Source organism: Chlamydotis macqueenii, chromosome 7, assembly GCF_036417535.1.
Source record: "Chlamydotis macqueenii isolate bChlMac1 chromosome 7, bChlMac1.mat, whole genome shotgun sequence".
Lineage (NCBI taxonomy): Eukaryota > Metazoa > Chordata > Aves > Otidiformes > Otididae > Chlamydotis > Chlamydotis macqueenii.
The window spans coordinates 34,011,722-34,029,041 of record NC_141562.1 but is presented as its reverse complement, the minus strand read 5'-3'; the positions used below and the strand labels follow the sequence as shown (position 1 = coordinate 34,029,041).

Here is a 17,320-nt window from a genome sequence, read left to right as displayed (position 1 = left end):
AGGCGGGCTCGGCTCTGGCAGCGCCGCCATTGCCGCAGGAAGAGGAGGAGGAGAAGGAGGAAGAAGCAGGCGGAAGCGGGGAGCCCCCGTGCGAGGCTTGCGAGCAGGAGTTAGCGGCTGCAGGGCGCCGGCAGCCCCCTGCCTGCCCTCGCCCCCCGCCATGCCGTGCGTGGCCGACTGGCTCAACAACCCCTTCAGCATCGTGCAGGGCATCTTCGGTGAGCGCAGGCCGGGCGGGGCCGGGAGGGGATCCTCTCCGCAGCCGCCCGCCGTGAGGGCGCCCGTAACCGCGCAGCGGCCGGACGGGGCTTTCCCTCACGGGCTGGCGGCGGGAGAGCGGCGGGCCCGGCCGGGGGAAGCGGGGACGGGGAGGTGAACGGGGAAGGGCAGCAAGGGCGGGCGGCCGCTTCCTCCTTCTTTCACGCCGGGAGCGGGCGGGAGCCGCGTTCCCGAGGCCTCCAGGGCCGGGGGTCCTGTCCTGGTGCTTCAGGGCCGGGCAGCAAGGTCTGCCTCGGCTTGGCACGCCGGTTAGGGGGGAAGAAAAAGAAAAGCGTATTTTGGGTTTCAGGAGCGATATATGCTGGCTACACGGATTACCGATCAGTGGTAATATTCCCCGTGCCGTCAGCTGAAGCTCTTTCAGTGCTAGGCTGGATCTTAACTAAAAGCGTATCGAAATAAAATTTTCCGCAGGGAACGTAAAGCAGAAGGTGGTACTTCCCCTCCTCCGCTCTCTAGCCGGGTGTATTGCAGTGTTTCAGGGCTTTTCCTCACTTCCAAGAGGGGCTGTGTTCATCTTGGCTTGCCTGAAAGGGTGTAAGATGGGAAATCAGTGTGATTATAAGAGGCATAAGGTAGTGTAAAGTGCAGTTGTTTGCCCAAAATAGAAATAAATGTTCAAATTGTTTACCATGTTAGGGGAATGCTGAGTAGAAGTCTGTTACGTGATGCTAATACGCACGTAAATGTGTTTCATTTATAGCCCAAAATGTTCCAAACTCTGATTGGGAAAAGAAGGTAACGGAATACTTCAAGGAGAAATTAAAAGAAAATAATGCTACTAACTGGGTAAGATTGTTTTCTTCTTTTAGATTTATGCCGTTCTTAAGTTTCACTGTTTTTACCTCTTAATCATTTCAGTGACATGTTTTTGAGTTGGGTTTTGGTTTTTTTTGTGAGAGGTACACTTCTGAATTTTAGGCCTAGACTTTTTGATATGTTATTTACATCGCAGTTGCTTTAACCTGTGTGTGAAACAAAGATGTAAAATCCTGACTGAAACCAGAGAAACCAATCCTCTTGACTTCAGTGTGCTGTTTTGCCCTGGGCTCTAGCTGCTGAACGCTGCCTGTTTGGAGTAGGATCCAGTAGATGGCAGGAGCTGACAAATACTGACATTTTTGAAAGTGTTAATGCCTGCCCTGTCTACTGTGATTCCGCAGTGTTTGTACACCACAAGATTCTGGACTGCTGTTTATAAACCCCTTCTTTCATGATCTTTTATCGTGATGCTGCAGACTTCATGTGGGTGGAAGAAATAGCTGCTTGGACTTTCAGACTGGAGGAAAAAATGCTTTCTACTAAAACTGTGCCTTATTGGGCTGGATCAGGCCTGGTTTTCACAGTTCAGCAAGGAAGCTGTGCTTTAGGTTTAAAAGTAAAGCATGCATACTTGAGTTCAAAAGCTGATATTTTTCTAAAAAAACTGTGGCAAAAATGGCATTGTGGAACACTGGTAAGTGGATTAGAAACTTTCATATCAAGTCTATTCTACTTATGACTAAAAACAAGTGAAGATGAGTGGGGCTTTTCTCTGTCAGTGAGACTATTGTGTAATTAATATTTCAATGACAGTTTAAATTGAAGTGTAGATGGCAAAGCTGTGTTACATTTACAGCATTAGAAGGAAGTGAAAGCACATTTTTTTACTCAAGATAAACATGAGGGAATACACGTTTGGCTGTTAAAATGCCATTTCCTATAGGGCCACTTCTGGTTTTTGTTACATTTTAATGTTGAATGTGGGGTTTTTTTTCAACTTACAGTTTATCTTCAACATCAGAAAACTCTGTTCTTGTTGCAACTCTTATTACTTCAAGTTAGACCATGTGCCTAGGCATTGATTTCTTTCCTTCTGTTTTTCCATTGTCCCGTAAACATTTGTGAAAAAGACTCCCCCAGTGTGGGCTTAATTAACATTCAAGTTTTCTATGGCCTTTTGTTAAAAGAAATTGTGCATGCGATTGCTATGGTACCGCTGGTACATAATACACGGTAAATGTGCTGTTACAAGGGAATAAAATAAGTCATAAATTCTATTTAATACTGCAGCTGCAATAATTCCCAGTGTAAGAGTTGAATTTTAAGTGTTTTTGCAGAGTTCCCATATGGTTTTGGTGACTGAAATGCATTTCTTTATAGTCCAGTATCAGGGCTGAGAAATGAATGGGACTGGTGGCTCTGGAACCAGATGAGTTTGGGAACTGCTAAGTGTCTGATAATTGTAACTATTATTTGTAACAGCTGTTGCAGAAACTTGCATTGTCAGAGACAGTCATATCAACAACAACAATACAGGATTTGAGGCAAGTAAGTGAACAGTAGGATATACTGGATGATCAGAGAATAAGTTGGTGACGCATTTTGTGCTGATTTTGGCTTACTTCAGGGCATTTCTTAATATTTATCTACCAGTTGTTTAGAATAAGCTCTTTTTTATAGGTTCCATCACTGAACGATGTTCCCGTACATTACCTAAAGCCCAACAGTTTAGTGAAATTTCGCTGCATGGTTCAAGATATGTTTGATCCTGAGTTTTACATGGGAGTATATGAAACAGTTGACCCAAACACAAATGCACGTGTAAGTGAAATACTGATTTCTTATTTTAGTAAATGTTCAGCATTTTCTCCATTCTGCGTATTTCCTCAAGTTTCTGAATTTAACCTGTGGAGTCTGGGCACTATCGAATAGAACTCTGTTTATATGGCTCAAATGGCATCAGTAGCACATCACTTCTTACATTTCTGTTGAGGGATAAAAATTACTAAAATAATGAAAGTATGTCTTTGAAGGACTTTAGACCACAGTGGTTTGGGTATAAGTAATTCATATTCAGGATGTCGTCGAAAACGTGATGATTGTGTTGCCTTTTCTTTCTTGACAGGTTTTGCATTTTGGTAAATACAGAGATGTGGCAGAATGTGGGGTAAGTTCTACAAGTTATACGAATTTTGAGATGGCGTATTGGGCAGAAAGACGCAGTTTATAAGTGCAGTATAGCTTATTTGGTACTCGCCAGTGGATTCCTAGAGATACTGCTCTTAAAATGCAAAACTAATCTCAGGTTTGGAAAGCAGAGTATTCTGAACTGCTCATGGGCATTCTAAGTTCAGCAGGCTGTTTGTTGTATTTAAAATTTGTTTTACTTGGCAAGGGAGTAAGCTTTCTGCTATGGCAAACAATTTACTTTTGGTAGTGCAATGCTGTTAGAATCAAAGCATTACAGATACAGACTGCTTGGATTCACTGCTTCATGAGCGTATAGTCTTGCATGTTTATTGTAACTTCTGGCCAAGTAAATGAATCTGTGGAATTAGTTGGAAAAAAAAAAAGAAAACAAACTTTAATCAGATTTTTAACAAAATTTCTGTTGGTATTCTAGCCTCAGCAGGAAATTGATTTGAATTCCTCACAGACAGTCACCTTGGAGAGACAGACTTTCTACTGCGTTCCAGTGCCTGGTGAATCAGCATGGGTGAAAGAAATATCTTTTCTGACTGAGCCAGTGCTCAATCAAAACAGCCAGTGATCGCTAACTAATTCATTAGATTTAAGGAGATAAGTTTACTTACTTAATTTTTTTTTTTTTGAGTGGATCAGGATAGGTGAGGAGAAGTGGTAGGTGTAGAAAAAGGAAAAAATGCACAGAGAGGACGCAAATTAATTTAGGTACACTGTTTTTTGATTTAGTAGGGATTTAAACTAGATTTTCTTGTCTGCTTGGGAGGGTCTTGAAACTTTCTGTTGATTTCCATTTGCACATATTTAAAAAATGAGAAACTTAAATTGAGCCATGGGCATTCTATTACCATTTTCTGATTAAATTAGGACGCTGTTACATAGTGAGAGTCTCCTACAAGAACCCATAAAAACACCTGTAGCTGAGCGTGCTAAGACAATAATTCCTGGAAAATTTAGTTATTTTGTTTATAGTAGTTTCACCACAGTATGTCACTTTCTTAATTAGTACAGGAGAGGTCTTGAGGAGAAACAAATGGTCTTTAGTTTCTTCTAATAAGTGGAAGTTGAATTGTCTGAGCGGAATGAATACAGGATGGTTCTTTTAACATTTTTTAGGAGTTTTATATTCTAGAAAACTTAAGATATGTTGCATTTTGTAAAAAGATATGAATCATATCTAATAGGATTTGATAATTCATACTTTAAGTTCAGAATTGAGAAAACTACTACTTGTCATTGGCAGAGAATGCCCACGCAATTTTAAAGTTACGCTAATGCAATTTTTGTGATAAAACGATTGAGAAGAGTTAGTCTTTGAATGAAGGTTACAGGAAAATACTGCAGGAATGGAAATTTAAATGAGCCAGACTATTAGGAGAATACTGAACATTATTTCGATATATGCCCATCATGCTTAGAAAAGGAAAAGTGTATTAGCTTTTTCAAAATTCGTTTACAAATGTGGTATTGCTGGTACCTTACAAGTATGCAAATATTTTTGTGTGTTTATTTTTAAAGTAAATAATAATAATTGTATCAGGTGGCAAGTCTTTAAATATTATTATGATGTCTGTTCTTTAGGGTTGAGATGTGGGGAAGAAAAAAAATTCTTGAGATTTTGAGTTGTACCTGACCACAAGCATGTTCTCTGGGTGTAAAAAAAAACCCAAATACACCAACCTTTTTTAGCAATTGGTAGTCAGTGGTTTTTGGCTTTTATGAAAATAGAAACTAATGATTGCTATATGCTTCTTAGGCAGGTTATTTATGTATCTAAAGAGATGATGTCTAGATAAGAATTTGAATCATTATGTTAATATCAAAATAGGATAATAACATTTTGTTTGAAAAAAACCAACCAAACAAAAAACCAAACAGCTTTGCCTGAATTTTCTCAACTGAGTCTGTAGTTGTCCTTAATCCTCAATTTTACGCATATATTAGCGCAAGCCAAGCTCGAGTTAGTCCTTCAACATCCTACACACCAAGTCGCCACAAGAGGAGCTATGAGGAAGATGAGGATATGGATCTACATCCATCTAAACAGAAAGAGCAACATATGGGTAATAGTCATTATGGATGAACAGTTATTGCGATATCTTTCTAGAATTTGCAGAAATTTCAGTCTCAAAAATGAAATATTTGCAATTATTTGAGCCAGTAGCATTAATGCAGCCTTCATAGCTCTTTTGGTTGCTTTGAAGTCATCAGTGTGGAAGAGCCTACGGTGTTAAATGTATGTTGTATGACTTGGTGGTGGTTCCTAAGATCAGTATTTTGTACAGCAACACTTGTATTGCCTTTGGTATGTAACAGAACACGCACCTTTTATCGCAGCAGGCTGAAATCTAGGACTTCTTGTTTAATTTCCCACTCTGTTGCAGATTTCATGGTAATCTGGGGAAAATCATGACATACTGTCTCTCTCACACTCTGTGTGTGGATGTCACTGTGTAAATTGAAGTCGAACTACATCTCAATTAGGTGCTGCTTTGCTACAATCAGTAGTATGTATCTAAAGAGTATCTTCCAGCCGTAGCTTTTTTCCTAACATGAAACTTGATTAATCCAACTTCATGAAGGAACCAGTTTAATAGCAGACGCTTGAAGCATCCTGAAGAAAGCTATTAAACCTTTTGAGAAGGTGGTGTTTCAAACTGTAGCAGCGTTCAGAGAGTATGCAATTCTTACTGATGTTGTAATCTGTGAACTGTTTCGATGCTCTTCTGTGGAGATGCCACTTAAACTGGCATGGGGAGTGTTTCTGAAATTTTTTCGTATTTTCTTTTGAACTAGAGAAAGTGATTAGTTTAAAATTGTCAGTCCTATTAAAGAAAAAAAAAACTTGTGGGAGCTATTGGGGTTTGTTTTTTTTTTTTGCTTGGTTTTATATGTCTATCAAGTTCATTTCCTGAATTCAGGTTTTTCTTTTTGTATTTTTACCAGTTTGCAAATGTCTTATTAGGTAGTTTAGACTGTTTTGTCTTCATATTCAGACTGATCAATTGTAGAATAGATTTTTATAGCTTTATTATTGCTGAAAATCTACAGATATTTTTAATGTAAACTGTTATGTTGATGCATACTCTTAACTTTAAAACTAACAAGTTTTTTGACCGTGAGGTGCAGAAAAGTGTTAGCTTTGCAGTCCTACTGAATTTAGAAAAAAATAATTCATAAAGTTTAAATATAACATTTTGAAAATCAGATTGTTGGCCATGTTTGGGTTTCTAAGACACGTAGATCTTTACTGGTACTCACACTTACCTTGTCAGTATAAAATACGCATTTGTGAGACTTTTCTAGTCTGAGTAATAGTATCTTCTGTCAAATATATTGCGTTATTAATTTTTTTTTTCTCAGATGTCTTGTTAAATTTGTTTAATTCTCTGTTGCTCACTGAAGAAAGTTGTTGATTTTAGCACTTCTGTTTAAAGAGGCTATGAACCCTGTATTTTTCAGGCAGTGGAGGTGATATTCATGGATGTGTGGAGCCAAAGAGATTAGAAACAGAGGCTTCTGCAGGTCATCATCTCATTTCTCCCAACTGCTCCCGTCCACTTGACTTAAATTTTCCACTGCCAGGAGAAAAGGGACCAGCATGTCTTGTCAAGGTAACAAAACTGGAGAGATGATGAGCATGGCTGTGGCCTCAGTGAGGCAGACTGAATCTGAAGTTAGAGTGTAAGTCTTGCATTAGTTTATAGGCACAGAAATTGTCTTTCAAGTCCACAATGTTGTTTCTGCAGATAATGACATTGTTTCTCTTCATTAGTACATTGTTTCTCTTTACAACCCCTCTTTGTGACTTGCTTAACGCCTTCAACAGCATTTATTAGAGCTTGTGCATTCTTACTGCACTTGGCAAAATGAAAAAATCCATTACTAGAAGCTCAAGCTGATACTGACTCCTGGTATTTGCTTTTAGGATTTATCCCCATAAGGGGAAAAAAAAAAGTATGAAGGAACAAGCAAAACACTACACTACGCATTTTTGTATCGTGTTTGAAATAGTCTTTGATTCACTAGTATGCTATGTTAACCTTGAAATTTCAACACAAAATTTTTGTGCTCTTACTGTGTTGAATGCTCTCTTGTTTGGCAAATCGGATTAGAATAAAATTGTTTGCATTTTAGCAAAAGAATGCCAATAGGGAAAAGCATGGAATCATAGAAACTCATTTTTCTGATATAAGCTTACTGACGCTGAGGACCAGGAGACGTCTTTTCTCACAGACCATTCTCAGTCTACAGTTGAGTCTCCTGAGGTTTTCCCTTTTGTCTGTGTTCATGTTCAGTCCAGTATCTGGCCCATTTGCCTCTGTATTTATTGTTTTCTCTTTGTGGCAGGTCTATGAGAGCTGGGACAGCTTCAAAGTCAATGATGTTCTAGAGGTATATGGTATTTTGTCTGTGGATCCGGTGCTGAGCATAGTAAACAACGAAGAGAGGTAAGGCTTCCCTGGTGCGTGATTCTGAAATGAAGGAAATTTTCATTTCAATGAGCAAAATACTTTGGCTGTTTCCTTGATACAGACAGGGAAATGCGTAAATACATAACAATTATGCTTAAGAGGTGAATTTTTTTACTTAAAACAAGCTTGGTGTGGAAACTGGTAGATCAACTGTCTTGTGAACTGAAGTCCATTGTACTCTGGTACGTCCATACCCTTGGATACATGACATGTCTTTTTTTTTTAGGTTGTTATACAGTCTACAAAGCAGAAAGTGCTTCTATAGCTAAATGTTTTGTACTCTTTCATGCCTATTAAACTTTAAATGAATGAGTGAATAGTGAACAAAGCTTTTAAAAAAGCTTAAAAATTATAAAATGTCCTTTTGAAATAATTTCTAAGTCCGTGAAAGTTACCATAAACAATTCTGAAGAGTATTTTTTTAAAAAAAGTTTTATGTCTGCATGGAGAGTGAAAGTGACCCAAATAAGAAAAATTGGACTGATTTTTTTTCATTAATTAAGGTATATCATCAATATCATCACATTATACCACTGACAGAAACTTCCCATTTCACCTACTCTTCTGCGATTACTTGCTTGACAAAAAACAGACTTAATTGAGGAGGATGCAAAAAGTCAATTTTTAAAATAAAACTGTTGACCAATCTAACATACGTACTACTGATGTCTTGAACCATTGTGTTGTAAATTATTTCTGTGGTGATTTTGTTTATCTTTCTGAGAAGTACAATATGGAGAGTACAGTGTGAATCCTTTATAGTGCCAGCTTCTTAAAAGTGAACTCATCCTTCTCAGCTGCTTTTGATTATCATCTGGCAGCTAATCCCAGGCTGACAGCTCAGTTGGTCTGTCATAGGTTGGGGTTTTTTTCCTGCATGTCATTCTATCACAAATAGACAAAATGGTGGCAATGTTTTGAATGCAAACAAAAGAAGTTTCTTTTAATGGAAACAGTGGATAATCTGTTGGTGGACTGCTGAAGAGGCTTTGAAGTTATAAAGCCTTTCAGCATTTAAAACTGGTACAAGTTGATTAAATTTGTATTAAACTTTACTGTCATCTGATATAGTCACTTTAGAGATTTTAGTTTCTACGTAACAAATGAAAACCACCTGGAAGAAATTTTGTAAGGCATCATCAGGGAGAGCAAGGCTTGTGTATCTGAATTCTTAAATTAGGAGGTTATACCTTCAAGTTTGAGCTGAGGTACATTTAGGATTTATTTACTCGTTATTTTTTTACTCAACCAGTCAAATAGCTATTATGTGACTGTCTAGAAGATCTTCTGGTCAGGCTCCAGAACCAGAGGTATATGAAAATCTCACATGTGCATGCACAGACAAATGTAATAAATCATTACCTTACTTTATTAACAGTTACTGTTCAGACTTCATTCAGTACACGCTGGACAGAACAGTGTGTAACATCTTATTTGAAGCTACATCTTATTAAATGGTGCAGCTGATAATAAATGTGGCTTTGTTTGGTGTGTTTGGGGTTTTGGATTTTTGTTTGGTGGGTTGTTTTTTTTTGGTTTGTTTTTTTTTTTTTTCCAGAAAAGTTAGATTTGGTTATTTTTTGAAAAAAAATAGAATCCAATTTTTTTTTCGGTCAAGCATGCTTTGACATTTCTATATCATTATACAACAGTGATTCAGTATTTATGGTGTTTATAAAAATCATAAAGAAGGTAGTTTGAATATGGGAGGAGTTACCAGGAGCTGGGAGCGGATGTTGTTTGTTCTGATGTGCTCCGTTCTTGGCCTGATTCCGGCTGCTCTTAGTCAGATGGAGAAAAATGTTGTGCGGCATGTTTCTAAGTCCAGTTGTGCTGTGCCCTTTCCTAGGGACAACTCAGCCCTCGATCCTATGGAGTGTATGGATGCAGCGGAAGAACAGAGAGTACACAGTCCTCCAGCCTCGCTAGTCCCCAGGATCCATGTGATTTTGGCACAGAAATTACAGCACATTAACCCGTTACTACCTGCTTGCCTTAATGAAGAGGAGAGTAAAACTTGTGAGTATCTGAACTTGACCTCACTCTGTATACGTGTAAATGTGTGGTTTCCTAGTACACGTGCGCAAATACTTCTTTGCTCAGAGACAGAAACATCGATGGCAGGGTTTGAATTTAAATCTCGTTAAATGGAGGAGCCATTCAACACTACAGAACTGGACAAGAAGTGTTTGTGTTTGTGATGCTTATGTCTGTTTTTCTAAAATAAATGTGATTTGTATAAAATTTGGTTTTGCATTCTACATGCCTAAGGACTTTACCAAGTTGTTCAGCCATAAGATTTTATTTGCTTTCAAATGGAGTAGTGAATTGCTGGAAAATTAGATTTTCAGTTTACTGTAACAGTGAAAATAAGAAATGTACTCAAAGCTTAAAGAATCATCACTGTGAAGAAGAGGCAGTTCCGGTTTTAAGCCATTCCTTATGGCCTATTTGGCTGTCATTTTTTTGTCTTTGAATTATTGCATGCAAACCTCTAAATTACATTTATCACTTTCTTCCTTGTGCGCCTTGTATTGGTTCTCCTGAGCTGTGCTTTGTGTAAGGTGTTTGTTTTATTTTTTTCTGCCTGTAATGTAGTAAGGCTAGGTTATCGATTTTAGAAACTTGGCTCCAAATTTTACAGCCTTCTGCAAATGCAATATGAAGTATTTAATTAAAAAAAAAAAAAAGCATTTTTAAGGACATGTTGAGAGACTTGGGTTATTCAAGCTCAGCTGGAAAACCAGTGAATATTTTTTTTTTTTGTTTTTCTTAGACTGCCTTGAAGTAAGCATTTTTCTTCATCAAACTGTAATGGAAGTTAAGCTTTATGTAGAAGGAAGAGAGTGAGGAACAGCAGATTTTCTGACATTTGTTGTCTTCTGCTCTTTTATCAGTTGTTTCTAATTTCATGTCTGAGCTATCACCAGTGAGAGCAGAGTTGCTTGGGTTCCTGACCCATGCCCTCTTGGGAGACAGTTTGGCTGCTGAATACCTTATATTGCATCTCATCTCTACAGTGTAAGTACTTAGATGTTTGTTGAGAGTCTATGTGTTAATCTTTTAAAAGAAATTTCCTCTTACGGGGTTCTTCACCACTCTGCAAATAAATGGCAGAAATAGGTTAAATAACGCTTATTCCAGTAGTACTTTGTCCAGCTAGAGTTGTCCTGTCATAATAGACAGCATAAACAGATTTAATTGTCTGAAATATCAGTAAGTTTTGTTAAAAGCCAGTTTTGTGGCAGTACGTCCTTTCAGTGTTCTTTGAGAATTGGATGAAATCTCCAAGATACACTTTTAAACAGCAGTATGAGAACATCTTTTTACCTCTAGCTTCTTTTATTGAATAGGACGTGCAACTTGCTTCTCAATGACAGCATTTACTAACTGCAATAACTATTGCTTAGGTATTAAAAGGCACTGAAAGGTACATTCTGGGAATTTGTTTAATTAAATGCAAACGTATGTTTAATGGTAAGTTCAAGACCCTCGTTTAGCATGTGGTAGAGATTTACCACCTGAGTTGATGCTGCAGCTGGATGAGCACGCATTGCGATCTGTCTTCGTGGCTGATGAAAGTGCATTTGCTTAACGTTCTATTATGTTGGTTTAAACTGTCACTGGATGAAAGAGTAGTGTCCTTTGACTCATTAAAATTTCAGATGTGAAACTTCAGACAATGTGTTTTGATTAGATTAAGTATAGTTGTCAGGGTCAAATTTAATTTTAGTCTCTCTTCAAAATGAAAACATTCCAATTTCTAAAACAAAACAAAACAAAAAAAGAGGTAATGTATTGGTAAATAAATGACTTGTTTTCAAAAACTGCATTCTGCTATGAGGTGAATAGTACAGCACATAGTTGTTTAACAGAAGTGTTTACAGAGCTGTAACTGGACTCATCACTTTGCTTTTCTCATACCTGCAACTGATGCGTAAAAAGCCATAAGATATTTCTCCATCTCGGTGAGACAGGTGGTATGAGCATAGATCCAACTGTAACGCCGTGGCAGCATGATTATGAGTTGACAAGATTTATGGGGGTTTATGTTTACAGTGTGCCCTGAACCCTTGTCCCCGTGTAAATATAAATACTTCAATAGTATGCATTGTTTTTATTATTGTTATTATTATTATTATTCTGTTCCCCCTTCATTCTTTCTAGTGGTACCGGGAATGCTCTAACACTTAGACTAGAATATCACAAAAAAGTTTAAATTAGCTGATATCACAAAAAAGTATAAATTTGTCAAGAATGGGGAGAAGACACGCAGTGAGAAGAGGGAGAGGAAAGCTGAGGGCAGGTAAAGGAAATGAACAAGCATGATGAGCAGGGAAGTTGAGATTGGGCAATGAGAAAGGAAAAGGGTGAAGAAGTATTCAAACTGATTGATACCTGTATTCACCACGTTATTCAGATGCTTGCCCTAACCTGTGTTATTTTTTGTTTAGTTACGCAAGACGAGATGTGCTTCCTCTGGGAAAATTCACAGTCAACTTGAGTGGATGTCCAAGAAACAGCATCTTCACAGAGCACATATACCGCATTATCCAGCAGCTTGTTCCAGCAGTAAGAATAATGGCATTATAATGCTTTAGTATTTCTGATGGTAGGTGTTGGACCACTTGTTCCAGCCAATAAACGTTTTGGTTAAAGGCAGGCCTCTTAAACGGGGGCTCCTGCTGTCCGTGTAGAGGGCAGATAAAAATGGAGATACTGTCAGTTGAAGTCTCTGTTTACAGCTCTTGCTAAAGGAAGCAGTATTTCCTAGGGAAGCTGGAGGAGAGGAAATGTGCTGATTAGTCTCTTTTCTCTTTGCAGTCCTATCGCCTACAAATGACCATTGAAAACATGAACCATTCGCGATTTATCCCACGCAAAGACTACGCAGCTAATCGCTTAGTCAGTGGCGTATTGCAGCTTGCCAGCAACACTTCCCTTGTTGTAGATGAGACTCAGCTTCAGCAAGGACAGCTCGACAGGACAGGTAGACCTGCAAGGTTAAAAATTGATACGTTTTAAGACAGTGATGCTAATTGTGTCCCAGTAATAATTTTCTATTACAAAACAGTTTGTGGTTTCCATATCCTATTTCATTCCCTGAGCTAGCTTCCTGCTGGTCTGCCGCCTTCTCGGACAACTTACAGCTTGATCTCTTGGGGGTTTTTTCCCCTATTTTACTTTCTGAAAGTTTCTGGTATTTCTGCTTATATTGAGTCAAAATCTCTATCCCAGACCACAAACGACCAGTAATGAAACCAGATGTTCCCTTGTTTAACATAGCTTTGCGTTGGAGAGAGCAGCGTCTTTGACTCTTGGTGGAAAAGGCCACTGATTTCAATAAGCGTTTAGACCAAAACACCTCTGATTCATTAGAATGGCCTTTTAGTTTCCTGTGATAATGAATGAAGAAGTGCAGGAAGTATACGCTGCTGCCTTATGCTTCATACTTTTTTTACCGTATATATGGAAACCAGCCCTGAAAACCCAGCTGAAAATGGGAGATTAAAAAATAGCTATTATTGTGTAGACCAGAATGATAAGCTGTGTAGCATGCTTTCCACAGAGCTTTAGACAATTCATTTCATTCTGGCCTGCATAAAAGAGGTGAGTTGCAGTACCTATTGCAAGTTCAGTAACTGGAGAATGCATAGTATGGGTATCTGTGGTAATTTCAAGGAAAGAGGAATAAGAAATCACTGAAAGTGAGTTGATTTTAAAATAAAAACACTGTCTTGACAAACCTGGTAGACTGTGATGCTGCAAGCCTGTTGGGGCTCCCTTATGAATTTCAGTACTCTGTCCTGTTCAAGCGCTTAGTCCGGCAGAACTAGTGAGGATCAGATTTCAGGTTCGTTCTATTTAGAAACACAATCTATATATATTTTTTTTTTAAAATTACTGGTATTAAAAGTTATTAATTAAAATTGGTCAGTTGTTTTTCAGTCTTCACTATTTTTTGTTACACCCTGCTTTAGTGAAGTTACAAAATGTCACTAAAGAAAACAGTAAAACCTAGTAGAAATCTTTGCATTATCTATTTCCAAAAAAAAGTCAAGACATGAAAAACTCCCTTTTACAGAAAAATCTTGCCGTACTGGTTTATAGGTTTTCTAAAATGTTGATCCTTAGTGTCTAGTAGAACTCAACATTTAATTAAAAGTAATATTTTAAGTATTAAAAGTTGCAGATAAAAAAGGCTTATTAATTTTATTTCATTTCTGTTGGTGTGATGTTCTCTACTCTCTACTGAATTTAGAGTAAAAAAAGTAAGAATTTTTAATTTTCTGTAAGAATGTTGGGAATAAAATTTAATCCTAGAGAAGAATAAGTATCTTCAGGCCTAGTAGTTGGCTTGGAACTCTTGGAAGTTATAGCTTAGAGATTTCAAATGGGAAAATGTCCCAGAAGTAGACTGTAATATTGAATTTGCCTTTATTTATTAACTTTGTCTTTACTTACTGTATAGTAAATTAATACTAATTCACTGAAGGCAAAAATAGAACAGTAGATGTTTCGTTTGATGCAGTAACACTGCTGAAGAGAAATTCAAATCGTCAGGTACATGTCAGTATTTCAAAGGCAGAATTCCAAGAATTAATCAGTTAATTAATCAATCTTAACTTTCTAGATTTTAAATAACTTTGTTCCAGGCAAGGCAAGTGACTTCTATAACAATTTGGCAAAATGATGAGTATGTTTTTCAGCTGTTCTGGTCTTGCTAGCCTATCTAATGTCTTCTTTATCCATCAAGACATTGGGTTTTTTTTTTTTTCCCCTTAAACTGTTAAAACTCTACCAATTGTCTGACAGAAAGTGTAATTTGTCCTCTTTTGAGGAGAGATTTTCTCTGTAAATAGTTACCTGGCTTTGTAGGACCAATGAAAACATAGGCTATCAACACATATACTAGGCCAGATAAAATTTAGGCTTGAAATCCTTCAGGAATTCTTAATTTTGGTCTTAAGAAATGGGTGTCTTTATATGGAAGATACCCTAGACACAAGAAGAAAGAGAATGCTTGCAATAATTTTTCTACCAGCCGCTCATTAAAAGCAGATTGGAAAAAAAAAAATCGGGTCTGACATTTGTGTAGGTCCAGTTGTCAGCAAATTTGTTCTTGCTTTTCTAGGTGTACATAACGTGACAGCACTGGGTAATCTGATAACTTGGCAGAAGGTGGATTATGACTTCAATTACCACCAGATGGAATTCCCATGCAATATTAATGTTCTTATCACCTCAGAGGGCCGATCACTCCTACCGGTATGGCACGGTCTTCCTGGTTTTGGGCAATAATTGCAGTTGGTAGCCACTTACTTAAGAGCATGCCATTCCAGAGACGAGTGAGGACAGGAAAGCTGCCTTGTGACCAGGGGTGGGTGTGACGCTAGCATGAGTTCTTGCTTGTGGCTGCCGCCAGGCCAAGAACCTGTTCATAGGGAAACCAAGGGACTGACCTTCCCTCTCCTTGGCTGAACAGTGTAGCGATGGGAAGGCCGTCAGTGGAGTTATTAACGGAGATCGCGGCAACGGGTAAAGCCTGCAGCTACCTGGCTATTCCCAGAGCCTTTTTCTAGTGCAATGGTTTCTGAGGTGATGGGCGCACGAATGAAGAGTGACAGATCTGGCGTTGGCCCCAGAAAAACTGAGTAGCCTAAGCTTACAAATACCTGATCTCTTGCATTCCAGCTCTATGAACTGAGCGTTTGCTCTCTTGCCTCTATAAGTGAAACTGATTCTGGCTTGACTAAGGACTTAACGATGGTTTTCAAAAAGGGAACTGTTCAATATTTAAAGAATGAGCTGTCTTACCTTAATTCTGGGAAATAGTGACTTCTGTTGCTTTAGAGATTAAATTAGTCTTGGAACAGAAAAAAAATGGGATGTGGAAAGACATGATCTGTAATTTTATTTTTCAGTCAGATTGCCAAGTCCACTTACAACCACAGATAATTCCACCGAACATGGAAGAGTATATGAACAGCCTCCTAACAGCAGTGCTCCCTTCTGTGCTGAACAAATTTCGGATTTATCTAAGTTTATTGAGGCTGCTGGACTATAGTATATCTGATGAAGTGACCAAGGTACGGAAGACTTCACTAAATGTTTTCAACTGTATACTGAGATAGAAAGCACCTTAATAGAAAGTTATTGTCCTTTCTCATTGCTCTCCCTGTCAGTGATTCTCCCTGAAGTTTTCAAAAAAACAAACAGAAGGGTTTTCTTGTCCTGAATGTGCCTTCAAGGATTTGTACTCTTGAGTATTTCAGTATATACTTCCCATGTACCCTGCTTTCTAAAACTCATGTGGAAAACTGATTTTTTTCAAAGATTAGAAGCCTATTTTTACTCAGGCTCGCTTCCTGACAAGAACAGGTTGAAATGTTTCTCCTGTAATCTAAGGGTAGTTATGGTGTTTAGCTCCTTAAAAGCTTATCTCGTAGTGAAAATTCTTTTTTATGCTTAATTACATGCTGTATTGCTTCTAGGCCGTAGAAGAAGATTTTGTAGAAATGCGCAAGAATGACCCCGAGAGCATAACAGCTGATGATCTGCACAGAACTCTGCTCGTAGCAAGGTGGGTAGCGCTGTTGGTCCGAACTGACGCCTTTCTGGCAAGCTGGTAAGGAGGGAAGTCAACGCTCATAGTCTGCAGTGGGATTGTAGTGGCGTGAGGCTGGCTGGCAATCAAAAAATGGCATCACCTCTTCCTTTGTTCCTTGGGCAGAGATGCTTGGTTAGGCAATGTATTTCCTGCCCTTTCTTCCCCTACTTTCTGGTTCATCATAGCATACTGACAGAAAACTGGCTTTGTGCTATATTAGCTTGTCAAACCCGACACGTGAACAAGCAGTTATTTAATTGCTGTTTCTGCCCATCTAGGTTCCTGTCTCTCAGCGCGGGGCAGACAACGCTGTCAAGAGAGAGGTGGCTGAGAGCAAAACAACTGGAGGCGTTACGTAAAGCCAGACTTCAGCAGCAAAAATGTGTTAATGGGAATGAACTTTAATATTTGTGGATGTCACTATAAGAATTTGTCTAATCCTAGATGGAACCCATACTAAGATTGGAATACTGTTTATACCAGTTTTTGTAGATAATTTATACCAAAAAGTTATGGATATTTACCCTTGCAGTCTGAACACACTTAACTCTGTTCAGCCAGTTAAACATATTTTATGATGTTTTTTTGGAGCCTGTTTTGTAATTGAAAATTGGTAACAATGAGCAAATTGTTTGATATTAAACTTTAATACTGAAGTTGCATAAACTTATTTCCTTTAGTAAGAAAATTCCACCCTGAGTCCTTCATACACAGCAGTGGTAGGTTCTGTTCTGGAGTGAGTTTGTGATTAGTTCTTGAATGGCTGAATTGGGAGGATCAGAGGCTTCAGCTAACCAGCAGCTGCAGCTGAAACAAACACTGACCCTGCCATCTAGAACTGTGTACTGTTGTTCCCAGCAGCTAAGGCATGTTGCGTTCATAGCAGCAGCATAACAGTGATTACACTGCGGTATAAAGAAGTGATTTATCTTACCCATGACAAGGTTCCAGTATGAAATGCATCTTTGTTCTTGGAGAAGACCATGACTAA

At 38.3% G+C, this 17,320-nt stretch overlaps 1 protein-coding gene across 1 annotated transcript; it reads left to right on the top strand.

The window, feature by feature from the left end:
* Positions 1-11: 11 nt before the first annotated feature.
* MCMBP (minichromosome maintenance complex binding protein) lies at positions 12-16,985 on the top strand. The gene is made up of 16 exons (XM_086751703.1): positions 12-218; positions 983-1,068; positions 2,722-2,862; positions 3,167-3,208; positions 3,665-3,766; positions 5,177-5,306; positions 6,706-6,857; positions 7,594-7,694; positions 9,568-9,737; positions 10,616-10,739; positions 12,173-12,290; positions 12,543-12,708; positions 14,854-14,987; positions 15,644-15,808; positions 16,214-16,302; positions 16,608-16,985. Exons 1-16 carry the CDS (start codon positions 161-163, stop codon positions 16,732-16,734), a joined length of 1,905 nt encoding a protein of 634 aa, XP_086607829.1. The 5' UTR covers positions 12-160; the 3' UTR covers positions 16,735-16,985.
* The last annotated feature ends 335 nt before the right edge of the window (positions 16,986-17,320 follow it).

Coding starts and splice junctions, on each gene's coding strand:
- MCMBP (XM_086751703.1), top strand. CDS start 161: ATGCCGTGCGTGGCCGACTGGCTCAACAACCCCTTCAGCATCGTGCAG. Junction 6,858..7,593: donor GACCAGCATGTCTTGTCAAG/GTAACAAAACTG, acceptor TCTTTGTGGCAG/GTCTATGAGAGCTGGGACAG. Junction 16,303..16,607: donor AGAACTCTGCTCGTAGCAAG/GTGGGTAGCGCT, acceptor CTGCCCATCTAG/GTTCCTGTCTCTCAGCGCGG.